The following is a 22,263-nucleotide window of genomic DNA, read 5'->3' as shown; positions in this document are numbered from 1 at the left end:
CACACTAGGGATAGTATTACTGGCACGCCTGTGTCGACGCCCATTTTCGACTTTCGAAAAACAAACTGTAATACTCCGCAGCTTCCACTAGATGTCGGCCTATGCACAGCATGTGAATCTAAGCAGATACAAGCATCAGAAATACGATTACGGTGAGTAATGTATCCCATATATATATAATTTATTATTATTTTTTTTGTTCCTTTCTCCTCCCACCCCCACCCCCCCTTTCGTACACTTTTCTTTTGCCAGGAACGCTACGAAACATAAAACAATGCTACACCCCCAAGGGTGGCTACAAAACAGATTCACAAGAGAAATGACAAAGCCGGTAAAATGAAATGTTGATGCATTGTTTACAAGTTGATCAGAGTTGTAAGATTAATGACAAAGGTTGAACTTATGAACTGTTGAAGTTGATTATCTGATTAGGCATGAGAGTAAATATTTTGTGCATAATAAAAGTCTCAGAGCATAATGCTCTATCTTCAGATCCCTGAGAGCTGCGAGGGCAATGGACTTTCTCGGGAAAAGATTAAGATCCCAGTTGGACTTACTCTTGAACTTTAGAAGCGGAACACTTATGGGACAAATTGACATTGCACATTGCTACTGATTTGCCTTCCTTGTATGAACTCAATGTTTATCAATGTTTCAATAAAAAAGATTTTGACAAAAAAAAAAGTTCCAGTTCAGAGCAGCACTGTGGTATGTATTGTAGTAGATTGGAACTTTTAACTGCTCTATGCGTTCCTGCCGATGCCTGTTATTCCACTAGTTCACACACGACTGCAAGTTTGGATCCATACTGATTCTGAGCGATCTGGACTGCGCCAGAGGATGAGCTACCCAGAGGTTCTGGACACATCCATTTGCCCTCCCTGGGCCCTCCTGGCGAGGGCGGACCTGCTCTTCCACTGGGGGTGGGGGAGTTGGTCCTCCGTCAGTAGCTCAGCAGCCTGAACCTTCATGTTTGGCTGCTAGGAGGTTAAGCTATAAGGAATGGGACTTGTTGAACGGCGTTATGGATGTTCTCCTTTCCGCTCGGAGGCCTGCCTTTAAGTCTGTCTATACCTTCAGGTTACTTAAGTTTGCGACTTGTTATCGGGAGACAGATTTGGACCCTTTCATCTGTCAAACTTTTGTCAGTGCTAGATTTCCAACTTTCCTTGGCCTGAATGTGCTTGGACATCAGCACTGTGAAGGGGTTACCTTGCACAATTTCAGTCTTTAAAATGACCCCTGAGCAAGACTTTTTCTTCACCATGCCAAAGTTATGTTGTTTTTGTGTAATCCATTCCCCAAGCACACAGTCTGTTGTTCCTGTTTTAGATTTCTTCTGGCAGCTCTATTTGAGTCCCTACATTTGTGCTCAAGACTGCCCAACTTTAACATGCTTTCTCTGGTGCCCATTGTTTGTACAAGACAGGCCAGTGAGCTCCAGGCTTTGTCTATTAAACCTGCGTAGATGATGTTTTCCAAGTAGGAGGAGGATTTGGGAGTGTGACCTCCATTTTCTTCAAGGTTGTGCATGCATTTCATCTCAGAAGATCCATCTGCCTTTTTTCCCTCTGCCTTGTCCCTCTAAGATGCAGGAGAGAGTCCCTCGGCCTGACCCTGTGCAGGCCTTAAGCTACTATGTCTCTCTTGTGAGCGACATCCGTAAAGATGGGCAGCTCTTGGTATTTTACACTGGTGCGTGTTCTGGCAGTGCTGTCATTAAACAGACACTGTGCAGATGGATCATCCTCTGCATCTCTGAATGTTATGTTCTGACTGGGAAGCATGTGACTAATGGTTTTGGGGCTCATTGAACTAGAGGCCTGGTTGACACCTCTTCCATGCAGATGGCATGGGCTCCCTGCCTTGGACATCTGTTAAGTGGTTACGTGGGGTTGGCTGTACACGTTTGCCAAATATTATTGCTAGTCTTCCCTGTCCGAGCAGGGTGCTCACTTTTGCAGAGCTGGCATTCAGAGTATTCTGGTGTAGGTGTGGGTTTCTTGTTCCTCCAGTTTTTTGTGCTGCTATGGGAGTCTGTCTAAGATGAGAAATCTGTGGGAGGAAGGAATCCATTATCAAATTACATAACTCTGAAAGGTTTGTCCTGATGGATTAGTCCTCCTCTCTGTCCCACCCCCTGCATTTTGACAGATGGCTCATACACCTTATCTGTCATGCGGTCCCTCAGCTGCTGAGTGCTGGGGAAAAAGGCAGAACCGACGTTATGGGGTGTTGTGACTCCAGGTATACTGGCTGTGACATCACATCCGACATCTGGGCACATAACTGTGCCAGGTGGTGTGAATGTGGAGCTACACTGCATCCCATGATGGCGGAATAAGATTCTTGAGAGAATAGATCTAAGATGAGAAATCTCTGGAAGGGATGATGATCAGAAATCAATGAATAATGTTGTATATGCACTCTGATTAAATTATTGTGAAATGAGACCAATCGTACATCAATAAAAAGGGAAATGGCAACCGTTGTATCAATATTTTTCTAGACAGCTCTTTATACCATGACTTCTCTGTTTCATAACGCTTACTGCTACTCTTACCACATTAATTAGGCTCAATGAACTAATCTCAGAAAAATGAAATGCTTAGTTGGCCTTGCTGGAATACGGACCTGCTACCTGCAAGTTGAAATAGGATTTCTGTAGCAAAGCTTATCCCCCACTGAGCACTCTGTTCAGATTTTCAAGGACTGTTTGAAAAGTCTGTGAGCATAAAGATTGACCCACAGAAGAATGGGCCTCCTGTTATGAGGTATTCATGGCAGCTAATTCGAAAGCCCACTGATAAATGATGGAACTGAAAAAAAGCATCTTTTTTTCCATACTCCCTAATTACAGAACATTGAGCCATCAAAATAATAATTTTCATAGTATTAAAAGCTGCCTTGTGAGCAATTAGATGCTTAAAAAAATATCGTCATGTGTATTTTCTGGAAAATAAGAAATGAATACATTGTCCTTCCTTTACTGTAAATCGTATTTTAATTAAAATTATGAAAAATCCCAGCATTGTGTAGCCAGCAAACAAATTAACAATGATGAACTGTTTCATTTTTTCTTTAGTATACTTTCTGCGGAGAACTTCAGTGAAGCTTTACTTGTGTGTTGTGCTAGATCAGGAGACAGGCAGGGTGGAATGTTGGCTGACTGTTTCTTTATTATAAACCACAAGGTCTAAACTTTCCCTAAGCTTACATTTCTCCGCCCTACTCTCTTGCCAAACAAAAAAATCCTCTGTCCAGAATCCTATGCTATCATGAGTTCTGTCCCTACAATTAAAAAAGAAATACATACATTTAACTGGGCCTTGATGTCGTCCTTCCGGGTCCCGTATCAACAGCATACCTCTTATTTCCAGGTGGTGCTCTGAGGGATAGGCGGTGAGTTTGATGGGTGCTGTGACACTTCTTAGACTTCCTCGCTGTGTTCCGCGCTGGGTGTACCTTGCCCTCTGTTCCTGCTACCTCCTTGCGACAGCTTCTCTGTACTCCGGTTGTCTGTTTCTTGGGCCAGTGCTTTCTCCTGTTGTCCTTTGGGCTGGGTGCTTCCGACTCATGGCCCGGCAGGGGATGGAAGCGTTTGGTGGGCTTAACTGCAGCTGGGTCAGCCCCTCTTGGCATACACGTCCTCTATCTTGCCACGCCTCCCAGGAGGAGGATTCCGGGCTTCTGCAGTTCTGCCAGTCTCGGTCTCTCCTTCCCAGTTCTGACTGACTCTTTATTCCCCATTCTGCTAGGGGTGGGACTGTTCTCTCCTTCCAGGCAGTAATAGTGAATACAGTGTGTCAGAAACAGTACCAGCCACTCACACAAGATGTTTCAAATTGTCATACAGGTTAACTTGTATATAGCCACTAAGTTCATTTGGAGATGGAGACAAGGGAGGATTACTTGTATCCCTTTCTAGGGCTATCCTGCCCTCTATGGTGGAGGAGGGGTGACCCTCCATGGGATACTGCTTGCCCCGTCCTTTATGGGGTGTTAGCTTTGTAGACTCACCTCCCTATTCCCAAAGGGGGTGGCTCCTGCTTGTACCCTTGGTGGGAGAGGACGAATTACGTGGATTCGTCAAAGTATGCTATGGATATAAATATTTCTGACAAACTGGCTCACAATTGTTTTCCTCATTTTTAAATTGCATTAAGGATGTGCGTGTGATGGTGTTAATTTAAATGCAATATTTCTAAAAGCAATTGCCTATACCTGTAAACGGAGCGGACTAGAATATAAAATTGTAGTAGTGTTTCTTTAAATGCAAGAGCGATTATCAATCAAATATTTTATACAGCACGTTTAGCCAAATGTATCCAGCTTGTAAGCACTGCAATAACCAACTCTAAAATGTTTGATTGCCACCATTGTGTAGCCTAATGAATATGGTAATATCAAATGCAGCCGGCAGTCTACTGTAAGCATATCAGAAGTGTCATACCTTCTACTTTTTCAGTTTGTAAGAACAGACAGAATAGCGGTTTATATAGCAGCCTTATGTAAAAAATTTGAGATTATCACAAAGACTTTTGCACATGTTTGCTGGTTACGTCTTTTGATAAGCATCTTTGCCTTCCTGTTTAACAAACCTCATCAGAATAAAATCTGGAATTCTACACTCTTGGTGTGCAACAATTCATTTGCTAATACTCATTTACTATTGTACAGAGACCTGGTTCAAAATGTGCACTTGTCTTCTGGGTACCCAGGCCAACCCACATGTAATCTGAAAACAATCATAGTAAAAATAACTTGCCAATGAAAAGGTTGCCATCCAAAAAGTACACAATGCAGCTGAAAACTAGCCAAAAATGCAGTGCTGTGTTAGAGTTAAGGAGGTTGTGGAGGTCTTGTATTTTCATTGTTTGAGGTTTGGGTAAGTGCTAGTTACAATATAGTTTAGGGGCAAGGCTATGGTTTAGGGCTAGAATAACTATTTTGGTTGTAATTAGTGTAAAGTTGTCTCAAATGTAGTGCTGTTGGGCGAGTGTTAAGTTAAGGGGGTTGTGCAGGGCATGTGATTTGCTGGGTTAGGGTTAGTCTAGTGGTGAGGGTAAGGGGATAGGGTCAGAGTCAAGATTTAGTATAGAAATATGGCAAGGTTATCTGGAAAGTTGTGGAGGACTTCTGATGTAAAGCGCACATTCTTTACTTTACTTTTATTGCTTTATTTTGACAAGAAAGTCATAAAAGCAGTTCACAGAAAAATTAAAAACACATTAGTTACATCATCACAATTGCTTAGCTCATAATTGCTCCACTAAAATTACACAATCAGTGCTTTAACTTAAAACCAAATAAAAACAGATCAACATTACACAGAAAATAGCAGCTCATACAGAAAGATGTCTTTACCCCATAGCACTGTTCAGTAACTTAGCCTTCCTCATATACATTTTTCTTGCCCAGCTCGGATAACTTCTAGTGGGAAGCACAGCCTCCTTATCCGAGACGTCCAGACAAATTTCCCCAAGCGCGGGATAGGAACAGAGGCTTCAGGGAACGCTTCCTCAGAGGCATGGTGTAATGACTGGAGTGGGGTGTCTCTACTTCTGCTCTCTATATGGTAGATGAGAGGCACAGAGGACCCCAGCCAAGATTCTCTATTGTGGTAGCAATGGACGAGCAATCAAGGCCTAGCTTCTCAAGAGGTGATGCAGGCTGGTTCTTAAGTACAGTGTAGTCCCCAAGCCCCCACAAAGGGATGTCCACATACTGTATTGGTTAAAACAGTCTTTATATAATTAATATTCAAGGTTATGTACACTGTCACAATAACTCACTTTGTGCTCAGAAAATCAAATCAACAATGGTAAATATATACAGTTCTAAAGTGGTACCATAATTATTAGCAGATCTCATTAAAGTGCATCAACTGTACTCAGGTTAAATGTCACACAGATCAAATTAATCAGGAAACCAACAATAGATGCAAGAGGAAAGCAGTTGGTTGGAACAATTGGCAGAATACTGGCCCGATACCTAGACACAGTTCTGTGTGGAGATACCCCCACACCTGGGCAACCTGTAAAGCAAAGATGTATCACAAGCCCAGTACATATATTGTTCTGAGTCTTCTTTCCCTCTGCAATAGTTCTACAGCCCCAATGTACCTGGAATTGTAGCGTTCGTCGACGGGAAATCAATGGCCCTTCTTGAGTGCCCTCCCTTTAAGGCAGGAGTCACGGGTCGTCATACGTCCAACGGAGAACAGGGTGAACTACGGCGGTGAAGTGGCAACTTCGTTCCTAGCGGTGCTCGTCGACGACAGAGCGTTGGCATCCTGCAAGCAAGAGGCGTGCAGGGCACCTCAGTGACGATAGTTCTGGACCGCAAAGAGATGAGGAAGAACTGTGGCCCAGTAAGGGTGTCGAGTCGTCGGCGTCTGTGTTCTTTAGGTGGCGAGAAACCCACCGGCGGATGCTCCTCGGCGCGTCGACGGTCAGGCCTTCACCAGCGGGATAAAGCGGGCGGCGATGCAGATGAGAGCGTCCTTGGATCAAATGAAGTTCTTGGGCAAAACGGGAGCACGGCGGCTCCAGTCAGCGACGGCGGCCGTCGACAGTGGCGGACAACAGCCTGGGCGCTTCTCCTTGGGATTCCGCAGCAGTCCCTGTCTCCGGTCGGCAGCCTGTCGTAGGTCTGTCTACCAGGGAGCTTTGGCAAAGATCAGCTGGTGCACGATGGTCCCTTGTAGCTCGGGAAGAGGGCGCCTTACCAGGTCCTCTCTGGGTCAGTTCTTGGAGGCACAGCAGCTTTCAGATTGTGAAGCAGAGCAACAGCAATTCTTCTCTTCCAGCAGGGCTTCAAGGTTAAGCTTCAGGTTTACTCCAGTTACTCTTCGTAGTGGACTTCAGCTTCTGAACACGAATTCTAGCAGTGAGAGGCCCCCAGATATATTAGTTGATCTCTCATTCATTCTGCTGGGTCACACTAAGGCAACCAATCGGTCAGAAGGGCATTAATGCAGGAAGGCAGCCAATCAGGAGCATAGTGCATTCAGGCCATTCACTTCTCTCCAGACACTCACAACAAGTTATGTGTTTTGGGACAAGTGCCCAGCTATTCAACACTCCACACACTGTATTTATACCAGTTTCGGGCAGGGCTGCCTCAGTCATAGTGTCAAACACCAGATACTAGACACCCACAACACAGAATGCGTATTCGTCACACACTCCATTCACCCAGGTCCCACCCACAGGCGTACCCACAACATACAGTCATTGGGAAGGCTCCAGCAAGTCTGGCCTGGACTTCACAACACCACCATATATGGAACTTCCACCCAACAGCCGGTCAGGGGGAAGGGACAGTGTCAGGGCTTCCCAGGACTTTGGGAAAACAAGGTAAGCGGCAATAGAAAGCAGGAGGCCACAGGGGCCATCTTGTTTCTTATCAGGAATCAACTGATTCCAATGGCAGGGCCTGGGTATCCCAAAATGGTGGATACTCGGAGCACCTGTCAAATTCAGCATGGAGCTGCCACCAGCCCATACCCTGCTCTGTGGGCCACACACAGTTACCCAAAAACATACACTAGGGGCACAGGATTGCACCCCCACCCATGGGTGCCATAAGGGTATTCCATGGGTCTGTACACCAAAACAAAAGAGAGCTGCACCGCCAGGAGTCCCACATGAACTCCTGCGCGGAAAACACAACAGAACAAACGATAAAAACAGTAAAGGGCAAGGATACGGAGGCCCTGTCCCTCCGATGCATTTCCAGCATTTATTTATTTATTAACATTTTTAAGGCGCTCACACAGCCCGCAGGCATCGAGGCGCTGTTACAGGAATTGTTTTTGTTTTTTAGTTGCGTAATTGATTTTTTTTTTTCTTAGTTGCGTATTTATAACACGCTTAAACACGCAGAGGTTTCCAAGCGCGGACCCGGGCATCAAACTTGTGTTGATTCGTGTCGTCTTGCTACAAAGGCGTGCACTTTGCCACTGAGTTATCCTCCAGGGACAGCATCACACATGGTCGCCGGACAGAGTAACAAATGGTATTGAAATTGTATTGTCTCTTCAGACTCACCACAAAGGATACATGACTCGGAAACAGCAATATTCCATCTATGCCGAAATACAGAAGTCGGCAAGATTCCAATACAGAACTTTAAATATAATGCTCTTTCCCACCTGTGCGAGACATAGTCCAGGTATTCTCCGCAGCCCAACCGCATCTTTATCGAAAGATATCCGGCCAGCTGCTCAGAAGCCCTGGATCTTCCCCGGATGTCTTCCTGCGCCTTTGCCCTTGCTGCGCTCTTGATTGCTTCCTTTGCATTCGGTGTGATGATTGAGGGATTTGACCAGTAATCCTCCAAAACCAGCAAACCCAGATATCATTTCACATGGGCAGCCCACTTTAAGGAGCTGTCCCCCCCCCCCTTGCTGGGACAAAACATCTGTAACTGCCTCTTTGTATTTACAAAGGTGAGGATTAGACCAGAGGCGAGCCCAGTAAAGGACCGGGTGTTACTTACAGAGCACCTCAAACCCCTCCAATCCAGTTTCCAAAAGCACTGGGATGTTCGCGGCCGCAGTGGGCAACCCAAGGATATTCTTCAGAAATGTTCTCTCAATCACTGCAAGGGACTCGGTCTCCAAATGCCCCCAGAGTACGGCCCCAAACAATGATGCCTGACGTGCTTGTGCCCTGTAGGCCTTCAGCGAGACCCGCACTGCCCCATTCCCATATTCATTGGTGAATCGAGTGAGGACCCCGCTAGATCTAGCCAAGGTGAGGTTGGTCTTCTTAACCTGCATTTTCCAACTGCATGATGCCATAATTCTCTGACCTAAATAATCATAGGACTGAACCTGCTAAATTGCACCCACCTTTAAAAAGAGAGATAAGGGCTTGTGCTTCTTCTTGGAATTGGCATTGAAGATCATAGCCTTGGTTTTTGTGATACTCAAGGCAAGCCTATTTTCCTTTGCGAAAGACACAAAAATCTCCAGTTGTTTGTACACACCAGCCGGCATATGAGAGAGGAGCACAGCATCATCGACAAACAAAAATGCAGGAAGCTTGGCGCCTGCTAGCAAAGGGCCGTCAGTCTGGGCGGCCAACAACCTCTTCAAAACTTCATTAATGAAAATGCAGAACAGCCTTGGTGCCAACACACATCCCTGGCGAACTCCCTTCTGTTTAGCAATACTACGGGAAGTGCTTCCCTCTTGGCTCCAGCGGACCACTGCCGAGTTCTCTGTATAAAGACTGAATTGCTGAAAGCAGAGACACAGGAATCCCAAGCTCCTCCAGGACCTACCACAAACGTGCCCGTAGGACCGTATCAAAAGCTGTACGGAGGTCCACAAACACAGAATAGACGCTGACCTTTCTCAGAACAGAATACTTTTCACAGATCAAGCTCAGCCGAAGACTTTGGTCTATCATGCTCAGGCCCTCACAAAATCCTGCTTGACGATCAAATCCACAAGAGCTCAATACCCACTCATCCAAGTGGAATAAAAGTGCCCTGGCAGACGTCTTCCTCACCCCCCCCCCCCCACTCCCCAGCATCAGGCAGGGAAATTGGTCTAAAGTTGACCGGGTCATTGGACGCAACCTTTTTTTATATATTGGGACTATTTCAGCTCCAGTCCAAGACCCCGGAACCATGGTGCTGGCCAACACAGCATTATATATGAAGGGGCATCTTGGCGCTTATAGCAGATGTTTGTTACCCAACTTAATGGTACTCATTTTATCGACCTCGTAAGGCTGAAGGGCTGAGTGGACCTGCTGCGGTTTGAACCTGTTACCATGAGGTCAAACACAGGCCACTGTAGTGGATGCATTAGTCCACTAAGCCACAGACCCAGCAGTGCAAGTTTGGGTAGGGGTTAAAGTAGACTACGTGTGAGGCTACATTTTAAGGTTATGGCAGAAGTTAGGGTAAGACTTTGGTGAAGAGTGAGGATTTGAGTTATATTTCGGAAAAATGCAAAAAGGTGCTCTGGGGCGGTGAATGGTTAGGTTTAAGGAAAGCCTAAAGTTTGTGGTAAATGTAAGGCATTAGGAGTGTAGTGATTGTGGAGGGCAGGTGATTGCCTGGTTTTAGTAGGGGTCTGTGTCAGTGCTGGGTTACATGTGTGTTTAAAAATATTTGACACTTTACACTGCTTGTGTACAATGACTACATTTTGAGAAACAAAACCTCATTTTTGCTGATGACTGTTTCATGTACATTTTCCTGGCAAGGTTTTCTCATAGAACACTTCTAACCATTTAACCCTTTAATAATCATTGTTTGCTATGACATTTGCAATTCTGCTAAAATGTTCTTTTCATTTGTATTTTGTATTAATAGATGGCTTCAATGAAGATGTTCCAGATTCAGTTCCATACTGGATTTGTACCTCGAAATGCCACAACAGTGAAATTTGCGAAGTATGTTGATTTCATAAAACCTTTTCTTATTACTGTTAACTCAAAACACCTGAAAAGCAAATTGAGGATGGATTACTGTTTTGTTGCCTATTCCCTTTTGGATAATTGTGTTTTGATTTCTCTAATTTTTCAAGAAGCAGATAAGAGCAAGTTGAGAGTCTAGAGCACAATTCATCCAAAAAACATTTTTACGGAACAGCTATTGTCTTTAATTCAGAATCCACAGAACAGAACCTGGTGCAGCTTAGTAGGGGGCACTTAATTTGCACACATAGGTCATACACAGCATCTTTCATTAGAAAAGTATGATGCAGTTGCAGGCAGTCAAATACATTCATTCTGACTATTGAGATTGTATAATATTAAAAAAATCACTATCCCACTTAAAACATGTTTGTCAATTGTGTGAAATACGTAAACAGATGGTGTTATGGTTGAAAAAGTTTACGGTTGGCACATTGGTTAATAGTGTCACAAAACGGGTTCTCTTTGTTTTAAAAGTTAAGTGGTGTTCTGTGTATCTTTGTAAATGTGTGTAACTCGAGCTTTCAATGCTGTGCTTCACCCCGACCAAACAAGTCGTAAAGCCAACTCAACTAAAGCAGTAATGAACAAATGGTTTACTAAGCCATTAGATTGACTGAACTTTGCGGCTTTGTAAGAAAGTCCAAGCCTTACAAGGACTGGGAGGCATGTCCGATACATAAGATACATAAGAGATCACACAGCCACTGTATACAGGGTAAAAAGAGCTACTGTGCCTGCTCAGCGATTACCTTATGGAGTTATTCCATGAGAAGATTGCGTCCCTTAGCACTTCCACTGTCTCGCTTGCACATGACACCTCCCTCACCCTCCAAGTTGAGAACAGGTTCAACCTGTGTTGTCAGCATTTGCTCCCAAAACAGATATCCCAGCACCTTAAAACTCTCATTGTATATTCAAAACCTGTGCAATGCCAGACTTGCTCTTCTGGACCTCCTTCTGATAGCCAGAAGGTTACCTGCCCTCATTGATTCTTCTCTGGGCCATAGTGAGACTCAGCAAGGAATATGTTATCACTGAAAGTACTTGCTTAACTACCAACCCATTCATTACCTTCTCTGTGCAGCCAATGCTCTAGGAAATGTTTCCACCAACCAGATTAAGAAGTTCACTGATCAGCACGGTCTCTTAAATGATAACGTTTCTGCCCAAAATGTGAGGGATCAAAATCATCTATTGATGCAGGCAAGTAATGGAGTACGATCAGGGCCAAGTGAAGACCTCCTATAGCTATCTGTAGCCTTCGATATCGTAGAACATAGCTTCCGACTCCAGCAGACTTGAAGTATCGATTGACATTTCTGGTCCTGCTCTTGCTTTGATTGAAATCATACAGAACTTAAAAATGACTCTCCTTTTGTCTCACTCGCTAAGACCAACATCATCTGGACTCCCCAAAAGCTCTTTTATTTTTTTATCCCAATATCATCCATTATCTAGATAACTCCCTTAGCTGCCAATCTTTAAAAAAAAAAAAGCAATTGATTGGGTTTCACATGTACAAAAATGGCATTCACCTGCATTTCGAAAAGAAGGAACCAACTGGAGGCCGCCAGTCGATAGAGTACATGACACATGTTCACACACAGATGGGTGCAAACCTTCTCCAGCATGGGGCCTGGCATGGATTCACATGCTCATGAATATTCCCCGTCGTCAGGCTGGGAATCCTCGGTAAAGAAAAAACCAGTATCAGTTTCGTTTCTGATCTGTCTTTCGTAGTAATAACCAATCACTGGTCTCTGCGTCATACTGACCACAGCCAATGACTGCCCTCTACCTAAGCACCGCCTCTGGCAGCCATCTTCAGATTTTTACCGCACGTTCATGTGTTGGGATCCTCGTGCTATTGCTCTCGAGCGTTAGTGCTATTTTTTCACGTTTTTTCTCAAAAACTTCATTTTTTCGGTCAAAAGAGCCTCAAGCTCCACCGACTCTCCATCCGATCAACGGGGACCCGTGTCGGATTTGTCTGCGCCCCTCAAGGGTGAAGATTTCGTCGAGCTACGCTTTTGGAGGACTCCAGAAGTTTCTCAGGCCCGGTCATGGCCCAGGAGAAGGGAAGCTCGACGCCCGGAAAGCTGTTCAGGGTCTGCCCTGGATGCCAGCTGCAGAACGTCTTCAAGGAGGACGAACACTCTTTTTGTCTTTACTGCCTACATGAGGACAAGACGCACGTGGAGAAGGACTGTGCGTTTTGCGGCAACATGTCGGAGCGGAGCATGAAGGACCGCCTTCAACGTCTCGCCAACTGGCTGGAAGGGAAGAGCCCGTCCGGCGAGAAGAAGAGGAAGAAATCCGAGCGGTCTTCTAAGACCGTTGAGGACGCCCCGGCGACGGGGTCCAACATAAGGCCAAGCACCGCGAGTCCGCTGGCACCGGGAGCGCCGAACGGTCGGGCTCTACGGGCGCCAGGCTAGGCGCACCCTCCCCGGCACCATCAACCACGAGCCAACGCTCTGGGTCGGGTAAGAGGAAGGCCGAGCACCCGGCGAGGCTCCTGGAGAGGCCCCGGTCGAGCTCGAAGGCGGAGGGGGAGCGAGGCAGTGTCCCCCCCCCTCAAGGATAAGGCGGTGAGCGCACCTAAGGTGGTGAAGGCCTTAATCCATCCGGCCAAGCCCCCTATCGAAACTGTCGCGGCGGCCCTGGCTCAGCCTGTGGAGGCTACACCAGTGGTGGCGACCTCGGGGCTCAGAGTCTCCCTGCCACCTCGGAGGGAGTCCTCTTTTGTGCCCATCGATAGGACCCCCGTGAAATCCCCCGTGGGGAAGAAAAAGGGGGGGCAGGGCGTCGTCGTAGATTCGGCCTCAACCTCGGAGGAGGAGCTGGTCGAGGTCTTAAGCCACGGCCTCGGCGTGGAAGAAGACCGGCCCGTCGGGATGGATCCCGACGCAGGTGACGACGACATCGTCGAGGGTACCGACGGGGCCCCTGATCGCCCGTCGGATTCCCCTCTGCCAGCGCCTCGAGACAACTCGGCGGCCATTTTGTTGGCTATACAGTCCTTATGCTCAGAGATAAGGACGAGTCTACCGTTGCCGACGGAATCTCTCCCGTCGGGGGACCCAGAACCGGGACCTTCTGGTGTTCCCCCTACCAAGAAAAGAAGGATCCACCCTCCGCCTCCTTTTCAGCCGTCGCGCCCCTTCCAGCCCTCCTCCCCGTCCACCCGAGGGGATGATACGGGGACTGACACGGCAGCGACGGGTACGGACGACGAGGTATACGACGAGGATGTACCGTCGTCGCCTCCCACCAGGACTTCTCCGCCCGACGAGATTGGATCGTTCCACTCCATGATCACCAGGGCATCCGAGCTTTTCCAACACTGCCCTGAGGAGAAGAAGAAGGAAGGTTTCCTTTATCAGCGGCGCGAGGCCAAGAGGAAGACGGTCCTCGCAGTGCCTTTATTGGACGACATTTGGGATGAGGGCCTCACCCTCCTCAAGAACCCTTCCACGACGCCAGCTAGAAGAGACCGGTACGAGAAAAAGTACCGGGTCCCGGACACGGCCCCCCTGTGCCTCCGGGCGCAGCCTACCCTGGACTCCGTCGTCTCCGCTGCGGCCAGGAAAAAAGCGGGGGGGGGTGCGGCCTCCACATCGACTTCCCCACCGGACGGCGAGGGAAAGAAATTGGACGCTATGGGACGCAGAGTCATCTCGTCTGCAGCGACGACGATTAAAGCGGCCAACGCCTTGGCTATCGTGGCCCGCTACGACAGGGAGCTCTGGTAAAAACTGGCTCCCCTGCTGGACTTCTTGCCAGACGACAAGAGGGCAGAGGCCGTGGAGATCCTGCAGGAAGGTGAGGTGGCTTCGGACCACGCCATTACCGTTGCGACGGACATCGCCGACACTGGGTTCCGCCAGTTGGGCAACGGCGTTTGCCTTAGGCGGCGTGGATGGCTCAAGGCTACGGACTTCCGTCAAGACGTTCAGACCAGAGTCCTGGACATGCCCTTCGATGGGAACAACCTGTTTGGGAAAACAGTGGACGATTCCCTTCAGGCCATTAAAGCGGACACCGAGACGGCCCGGGCCCTTGGAGTTCTGCAACAACGACGGACGCCCTTTCGGAGCAGCGGAGGAAAGGGTGCATCCAAAGGTTCCGGCGGCGGTTTCTCCACCTACCGTCAAGCGGCCCGCTCGTCGTCTCAGGAGGCCTACAGAGGACGAGGCAAGTCTGGCGGACCCCGCCGTCGTCGCCAAGGAGGTCAAGGCGGCAAAGCCTCGTCGAAGCAGGATTGAACCGGCCGTGGGGTCGGGCCCCCACCGAAGCACCCCGGTGGGAGGCCGGCTGGCGAGCTTCGTCAGCGTGTGGGAGTCCATCTCCACCGACAGTTGGGTGCTGGACGCCTTGTCCCGGGGCCACGCGCTCGAGTTTCAAAGAAGGTGTCCGCGCGTCCCCCCCGTGGCCAGGAAAGAACTTCACGTCCCTCAACTTCTCCTGGAGGTAAAGGCTATGCTCAGGAAGGGTGCCATCGAACTCGTCCCAAAGAGGCTTCGGGGCTCCGGAGTTTACTCGAGATACTTCCTCGTGAGGAAGAAGACGGGGGGGATGGCGCCCCATCCTGGACCTGCGACGTCTGAACAAGTTCATCAAGGCGCAAAAGTTCCGGATGGTCACCCTCCAGCACGTCCTGGGTCAGCTGGAGGAAGGAGACTTCCTGTCGTCGTTGGATTTGGAGGATGCCTACTTCCATATTCCCATCCTAAAGGGGCACCGAAAATTCCTCAGGTTTGTGGTCCAAGGGCGTCATTACCAGTTCAAAGCCCTCCCCTTCGGACTACGGTTGGCACCCAGGGTGTTCACCAAGTGCCTTGCACCGCTGGCGGCGCAGCTGCGCCGCGAAGGGATCCACGTCTACCCCTACCTGGACGACTGGCTCATCCGAGCCAAGACGCGGGAGCTCGCCGTGGTTCACACGGCAAGGACCGTCCAACTTCTCACGGACTTGGGATTCTCCGTGAACTACGCCAAATCCCACCTGGTACCCGCGCAAGACGCTCTGTTTCTGGGAGCGAGGCTCAACACAGTGTCCCTTCTGGCCTCCCCGTCGGAGGAGAGGACCAGGACCATCCTGGGCAAGGTGCAGCGGATGTTGGTGGCCGACGCGGCCAAGGTGAGGTCCATCAAGTCCCTCCTCGGAATGATGTCTTCCTGCATCTACCTCATTCCCATGTGCAGGCTCCGGATGCGCCCGTTGCAGGAGTTCCTGGACACGCGCTGGATCCAAACGACGGGCAGCTTCGAGGAAAGGATCACACTCGACGAGAGTTTCCGACGAGCGATCCGGTGGTGGGGCACCCGCGCGCATCTGATGGCGGGCATGGACTTCCAGACCCCAGCCCACCAGGAGACAGTGACCGCGGATGCCTCCCTGGAAGGGTGGGGAGCGCACACCGAAAATCTGCACGCAAGAGGCCTTTGGCTCCCGACGGAGAAATCCCTACATATCAACGTCCTGGAGCTCCGTGCAGTGTTTTGGGCCCTCAGGTCCTTCCTTCCATCCCTCAAGGGCAAGGTGGTGAGGATCTTCACCGACAACACCACCACCATGTTTTACATCAGGAAACAGGGCGGAACCAGGTCCCCAGCACTGTCCAAGGAGGCGCAGGACCTGTGGCATTGGGCCGTCGCCCAAAGGATATTTCTGGTGCCGTTTCATCTGGCAGGGATAAAAAACACCATCGCCGACTCGCTCAGCAGGGAGCTGCGCTCGTGCCACGAGTGGGAGCTACGGCAGGATCTAGTGGATCGCCTCTTCCGACGGTGGGGCACACCCCAGATCGACCTGTTCGCGACGGCGACGAACTCCAAGTGCCTGAGGTTCGCCAGCAGGTTTCCCCAGGCGAGGAGCATGGGCGATGCTTTCTCGTTCCCCTGGGAGGGCCTGTTCCTCTACGCGTTCCCTCCTTTGCCACTGCTAATCCGGCTCGTCAACCAGCTCAAGAGGTCACGGTGCAGGATGATCCTCGTCGCACCTGCGTGGCCGAGGCAGATATGGTTCCCGGACCTTCTGGACTTGTCAGCGTCCCCGCCAATCAAGCTGCCGGTGGACGCGGATCTACTCTCCAGGGAAGGAGGCGCCATCCTCCACCACGACCCGAAATCGCTGAACTTGCAGGCCTGGCTCCTGCAGCGCTAGAGTTTGGAGGATACGACATACCGGCCGACTGCAGAGAGGTTCTTGCAAAGGCCAGGGCGTCCTCGACTCTTAAATGCTACGGACACAAATGGAAGAGGTTCTCTGTCTGGTGCCACGCACAGAAGATTAACCCTCTACGGATTACGGCTCCCCAAGTACTGCCGTACCTGCTGACGCTGGCCAAAGCTGGACTGGCACACGCGTCCATCAAGATTCATCTTGCTGCGATCTCCCGATACACCAGAACCACGGGGCGGACGTCCTTGTGGTCTCATCGTCTGGTGAAAGAGTTCATGAAGGGACTGTTCAGATCGTTCCCGCCGGTGAAGGCTCCGGCCCCGGCGTGGGAGCTCAACGTGGTGCTGACCAAGCTCATGGGACCTCCGTTCGAGCCTCTGCACTTGGCTCCGTTGAAATTTCTGTCGTGGAAAACAGCGTTTCTTGTGGCCATCACCTCCGCACGACGAGTGGGAGAGATCCAGGCCCTTTCCTGCAAGGCCCCGTACTTGACTTTTCACGACACGAGGGTAGTGCTCAGGACGCACCCCTCCTTCATGGCCAAGGTACCGTCGGACTTCCATCTCAACGAACCCTTGGTGTTGCCTGTGTTTTTCCCGTCGCCTTCGTCGCCGGCTGAGAGGACTTTGCACTCGCTGGATGTGGCTAGAGCGCTGAAGTTCTACGTAGACCGCACAAAGTGTTTTCGGAAGACGTCACAACTCTTTGTGAACTGTGGACCTGTCAATCGGGGGAAGGCTCTCTCGAAGGCTTCCATTTCCAGATGGCTCTCCGGCTTTATCATGTACTGTCACCGGTTGGCAAACCGACCGCTGCCTGGCCGTCCGAGAGCCCATTCCACCAGAGCGATCGTAGCTACCACGGTGTTCCTATCTGGTGTGCCCCTGCTGGACATATGCAGGGCTGCTACGTGGAGGTCGACGCACACCTTCACGAAATTCTACTGCGTCGACCGGGATTCCAGGGAGGAGTCCAGGGTCGGCCAAGCAGTGCTGCGCAACCTGTTCGCCTGAGTTGAGCCTGGTGAGGAGGTAAGATGCTTAATGTTGAGTTTGATGTAATGCTTAATGTTGAGCCTTTGCCACCTCCCGTGGTTGTGCATGTGTGTACTGCTATGTATTCTTTATTCATGAGCATGTGAATCCATGCCAGACCCCATGCTGGAGAAGGAACAAGTAACTTACCTGTAACTGTTGTTCTCCAGCATGGGTCTGGCATGGATTCACATGCGAACCCTCCCGCCTACCCCTCTGCGGCTCTTCACTTGGTCATACTGCCACTTCACGTGCTTCCAAATCTGAAGATGGCTGCCAGAGGCGGTGCTTAGGTAGAGGGCAGTCATTGGCTGTGGTCAGTATGACGCAGAGACCAGTGATTGGTTATTACTACGAAAGACAGATCAGAAACGAAACTGATACTGGTTTTTTCTTTACCGAGGATTCCCAGCCTGACGACGGGGAATATTCATGAGCATGTGAATCCATGCCAGACCCATGCTGGAGAACAACAGTTACAGGTAAGTAACTTGTTCCATCTTTGCCTCAACATAGCAAAAAGCGCTTTTCTTACAATGAGCGTCTTCCCAGAGCGTCCCCCGTTTGATCTGGGTGTCATTTCTGGTACTGATCTGTCATTCTCAGCACCGATTACTCGGTTCATAGTCCTCTTTCTGCATCTAAGTCTCCTGCAGTTTATCATTTTGTCCTTGAAACCACACTGATTTCCCTAGTACATCCAGAATTTACTTTTTTACTAAAACATTTATGAAAGCCTCCCTTACAAGGCGCCACTACGCCAGTTGAAAAGCATCGAACACCTTGGCTGAACTCACCTTATACGACTGTCCACTTGCTAAACAGGGACATCATTTCAACAAAATGCCTGGGGTAGCGGAAGTGACATCACACGACCCATGTCCTCTGATGACATCACAGGAAGTGATGTAATTTGACCCCCACCCCAAGTGACATCACAGGAAGTGATGGCACAAAACCGTTCACCCTTAACAAAAAAAGAAATGGCATTGCATAGCATTGCCCCTCAGTGCGGTAAGAAAAATATGGTTACGATCACTATGTGATATACATTTCATACAAGAATGCATCACCATATATAGCGTTAATATCAGTGTTTATAGGCCCATGTTACCAAATTACTGTGAATGTAAGCCTAAGTCCAACACAACAACCTGGACTATTGAACATCACTCGGGCTAAACTGTAAACAGAGCATATCGAAGAGCCTAAACTCAAAAGCGCAGACATCCAGTGCCTGTTAAGTGTCTGGCTGCAGACTGGAAACAGCAACTGACCAACACAAGTCCAACCAGAAGACAATCTGAGGCTATACCACTTCATACTTTTGTACTTTAACAATATGTGCAGGGATTTTATTGTCAATAGTGCACTTTGAACATTGCACAGCAACCCACTCCCGCTAGTCATCCAGAGCCTTAATATCCCACAACCATTTTCACCACAGGGACCCCACCATCCACTACGAGTCACTTAGGACCCTCCATCAGCAGCTTCAAATGTCTGACACCCACTCCTACCCTCCAACACCTTACAACTCAAATACCTTGCTCAACCCCTTCATGTTTATACAGTGCCACCCTCCAGCAACTTAAGTCTCACACCTAGAAAAGGCCCATTTCTTTATTGAGGTACATTAAAAAACATGACAGGTGCCCACAACACTGGGGCATTGACAGCACATTTAAGGGCCAATGTCTCAAATACTGATAAAATGCAGAGTCATATAAAATGGAGGAACTGGGGTTTGTGGAGTAATGCTCTCTCCTCCCGCAGATTGGCATGCGATTGCACTCTTTTATGCAGCATTTTGTTTTAAAATGAATCCACAGAAAACCAGACATACAGCTCGTGGAACATTGTTTGCCACAGAAGGTGACCTCCAGAAAGCGGCTAAGTGGGTGGGGGGAGGAGTTAGGCGGGTGGAGGTTGTACATGCACCTGCTATGGTCGGAATAGTGTAGGCAGCGGAAGGGGGGATAGTACAAACATTTACAGGGTTAAATACAGAAACCTCACTCTGTCATAAAAAGTTTCCCCACTGCTCACCTATGCTGATTTTGATGTTGCTTTGAGGAAAAAGGCTGTTTGTTTGGAAAGCAAAGTGTCGATTTACGAGGACAGGGGTGCAGACGTCCCAGCTGCCCGGCATGTTGAGTACTGGATGTGAAGGCGGGCGGAGGCGCTGAAGAATATCCGTGCGGGGCGCGCTCACTTCACTGATCCCTCAGCATTTAATTTTCTTGATTTGCTTTTGCCTTCTTTGCTTCAGGAAAGCAGGAGTGAGGAGTGAGATTTTAAAATAAGTCCACTGTATGATCTTTCTATGATTTGAAGGCGCTTTATTTTATAAAGTTGAAGCATCCGGTTTCTTAAAAAATAAACTTTTCTTTTCATTTTTAATACTGCGACCTCTGTCAACCCCTAAATTACTTCCCTGTACTAATTCCCCCAGACTTGAACTCAAGATGATGCTATGAGTGCCTGCCTATTGGTCTGCTTTTTCTGTGAAGGGTTGGCAAACCAGGAGGGAGGCAGCTGGGAGAAAGATGAGCTGTGTTTGGTGTCTGGCTAGGGAGGTCTGGGTACGGAAAAGGGGGCAGTGGTTTACTCACTGACATTATGCAGAATGAAAAGGCCTTTACAAGCCTAGGGCACTGAGTGATGGGACGGGCAATGTGTGGAGCGTATGCAGATTTTTGCTGGCCAAGTTCCTCCAAAGATATGTTTTACTGCAAATGTTTTACCTTTTTTTGTCGCAAAATGTAGATGATTGATTTGAACGAGGCAACAATATTGGAAGGGGATAGGTAGACGTGTAAGCGTCAGGATTTTTTCCCCGCGCCCCCCTATTTTGCAGGAAAAAAGTGGTGAAAAATCTGCAATGAAAAATCTGCAGTGAAACATTGGTTGGAAAAAAATATTTAACTGTAAAGAGATTTCAGGGGTCTATGAGGTGTAGAGCTCCACATTTAGGGAGATAACTGTAAGGTACCAGAGGTGGCTTGTGGGGTGCATGGATGCGGCAAAGGGGTTGTGGGAGGCTATGTAACATGACTTATTCAGTTTATCTGATTTGAAGTTTAAGGTGATGCCCACACCTTATCTTTGTACCAGCTCTATATGTCGTTAACTCTAATACTCATACGTCTCATCCCCTGCAACCTCCATCCTTGTGGGCATCCCCCAACATCAGGACGGTACCGGAACCTTGGGAACACGTGGGAGAGCGTGGCCTCAGGCATGGGAATACCCCACCCTCCGGCACCCCACCTCAGTCCCTTTTTCTGCATGGACGGTGTCGCACCTGGCAGCCAATGTAGAGACTTTTAGCTTTCCGTTTTCTCCCAGTTTGTTTTCTCAAATTCGTATTTCACTTACCTTCGGTGCCTCTCCTCCCTGGCGCATGTTGACCGCAAGAGGCTTCACAAGAGGTGCCTAATGCGACCATTCGTTCTAGGCCTTAGACCCCCTGGCACTCTGTCTTGAGTAATTGGGGCCCGACCACCGCTGGGACTCATATTCGGCCTGCAGTGCTCTCGGTCACAGGGCATCGAAGAATCGCTTGTCGCAGTGGAGGGAGATCTTCCATACTTCTCCTCCGCCCCACCTTAAGGACTTTGGTCCTCATTACGACCCGGGCAGTAAGGGATTACCAGTACCTGTAAGGGCACTGGTGCCGGTAATCCCTTACCGCCCGATCCGAGGTCCCTTTGCATGTCCTCCGTTAACGGCTGGTTTTACAAGCCGTTAAGGACGGGACCCGCAAAGGGACGTAATGAGGCCCTTTGTCTCCAGGACCTCTCGTCAAGACAAGGTAGCTGCATTGTTCAGCACGGCTCCACAGCGCGGTGTCTCCTTCCCTGGGGTTCCCATGGATTGGGGTTTCTCCGATTCAGGTTCTGGCAGGCCCAACACCTCTGAGGCTACCAGCTTCCAAGCCAAGGGGCCTGGAGGCTCTACCATGTTGTCCTCGGAAGGGCGATCAGGGTTGTCCTCTTCTTCTACCCCAGGGTGTAAGGGATCGTCGAGTGCCACCTCCATCCAGCACGGCTACCGACACAGATGCCGAGCACCCAGCCTACCGGACCTCGCTCTGAGGTTGTGAATAAGGGCGTTACGCCTACTGGCCGTCAGGCTGAAGGCACAGCGCCTACCGGAGGGATCTCTGAGGTCGACGCTTCTGCTTCAGGTGCAAGACACAAGCTGTATCCTCTTGTGTCTGGGGGCCTCTCTTGGCTCAGGGCCTTTGTGCCCTCCAACCCAGGGCATGGCGCAAGGCTTCAAAAATGGTGGAGCGGATACTGACACAGGAGGCCATCATGGATCTGGCTCGGGGCCCGCCAGTGCTTTCACCCTTCGAATGGGCTTTGCAGGATGATCACAGCCCCCTTCCCTCCAGAAGTGGCAGCTGATCTTACAGTGCAGGTTTCTGGTCCCTTCAGGGCTACATCTACTCATCACAGCTGTACGGCTACACGCACTATGCGCTTCAGCGCTTTAACCAGGAACAGAGGCCCAGGGCCTCGGCGGGCCGGGCCCTTAGGGATCCAGCGTCTTGTGAGGACTGCTTCGAGTGCTTTCGCCTCATGCATTC

General features: G+C 49.3%; 1 protein-coding gene across 1 annotated transcript in view; it reads left to right on the top strand.

The window, feature by feature from the left end:
- Nucleotides 1–22,263, top strand: part of GAK (cyclin G associated kinase) — a 2,243,070-nt gene that overhangs the window by 1,301,447 nt on the left and 919,360 nt on the right. The window contains exon 18 of the mRNA XM_069626358.1: nucleotides 10,339–10,418. Within this exon, the coding sequence (XP_069482459.1) occupies nucleotides 10,339–10,418 (80 nt within the window). The remainder of the gene's footprint in view (nucleotides 1–10,338; nucleotides 10,419–22,263) is intronic.

This window comes from Ambystoma mexicanum, chromosome 6p (genome assembly GCF_040938575.1).
Source record: "Ambystoma mexicanum isolate Mex_15411 chromosome 6p, UKY_AmexF1_1, whole genome shotgun sequence".
NCBI lineage: Eukaryota > Metazoa > Chordata > Amphibia > Caudata > Ambystomatidae > Ambystoma > Ambystoma mexicanum.
Note: the sequence above shows the minus strand (reverse complement) of the source record. Positions and strands in the feature narration are given on the sequence as shown.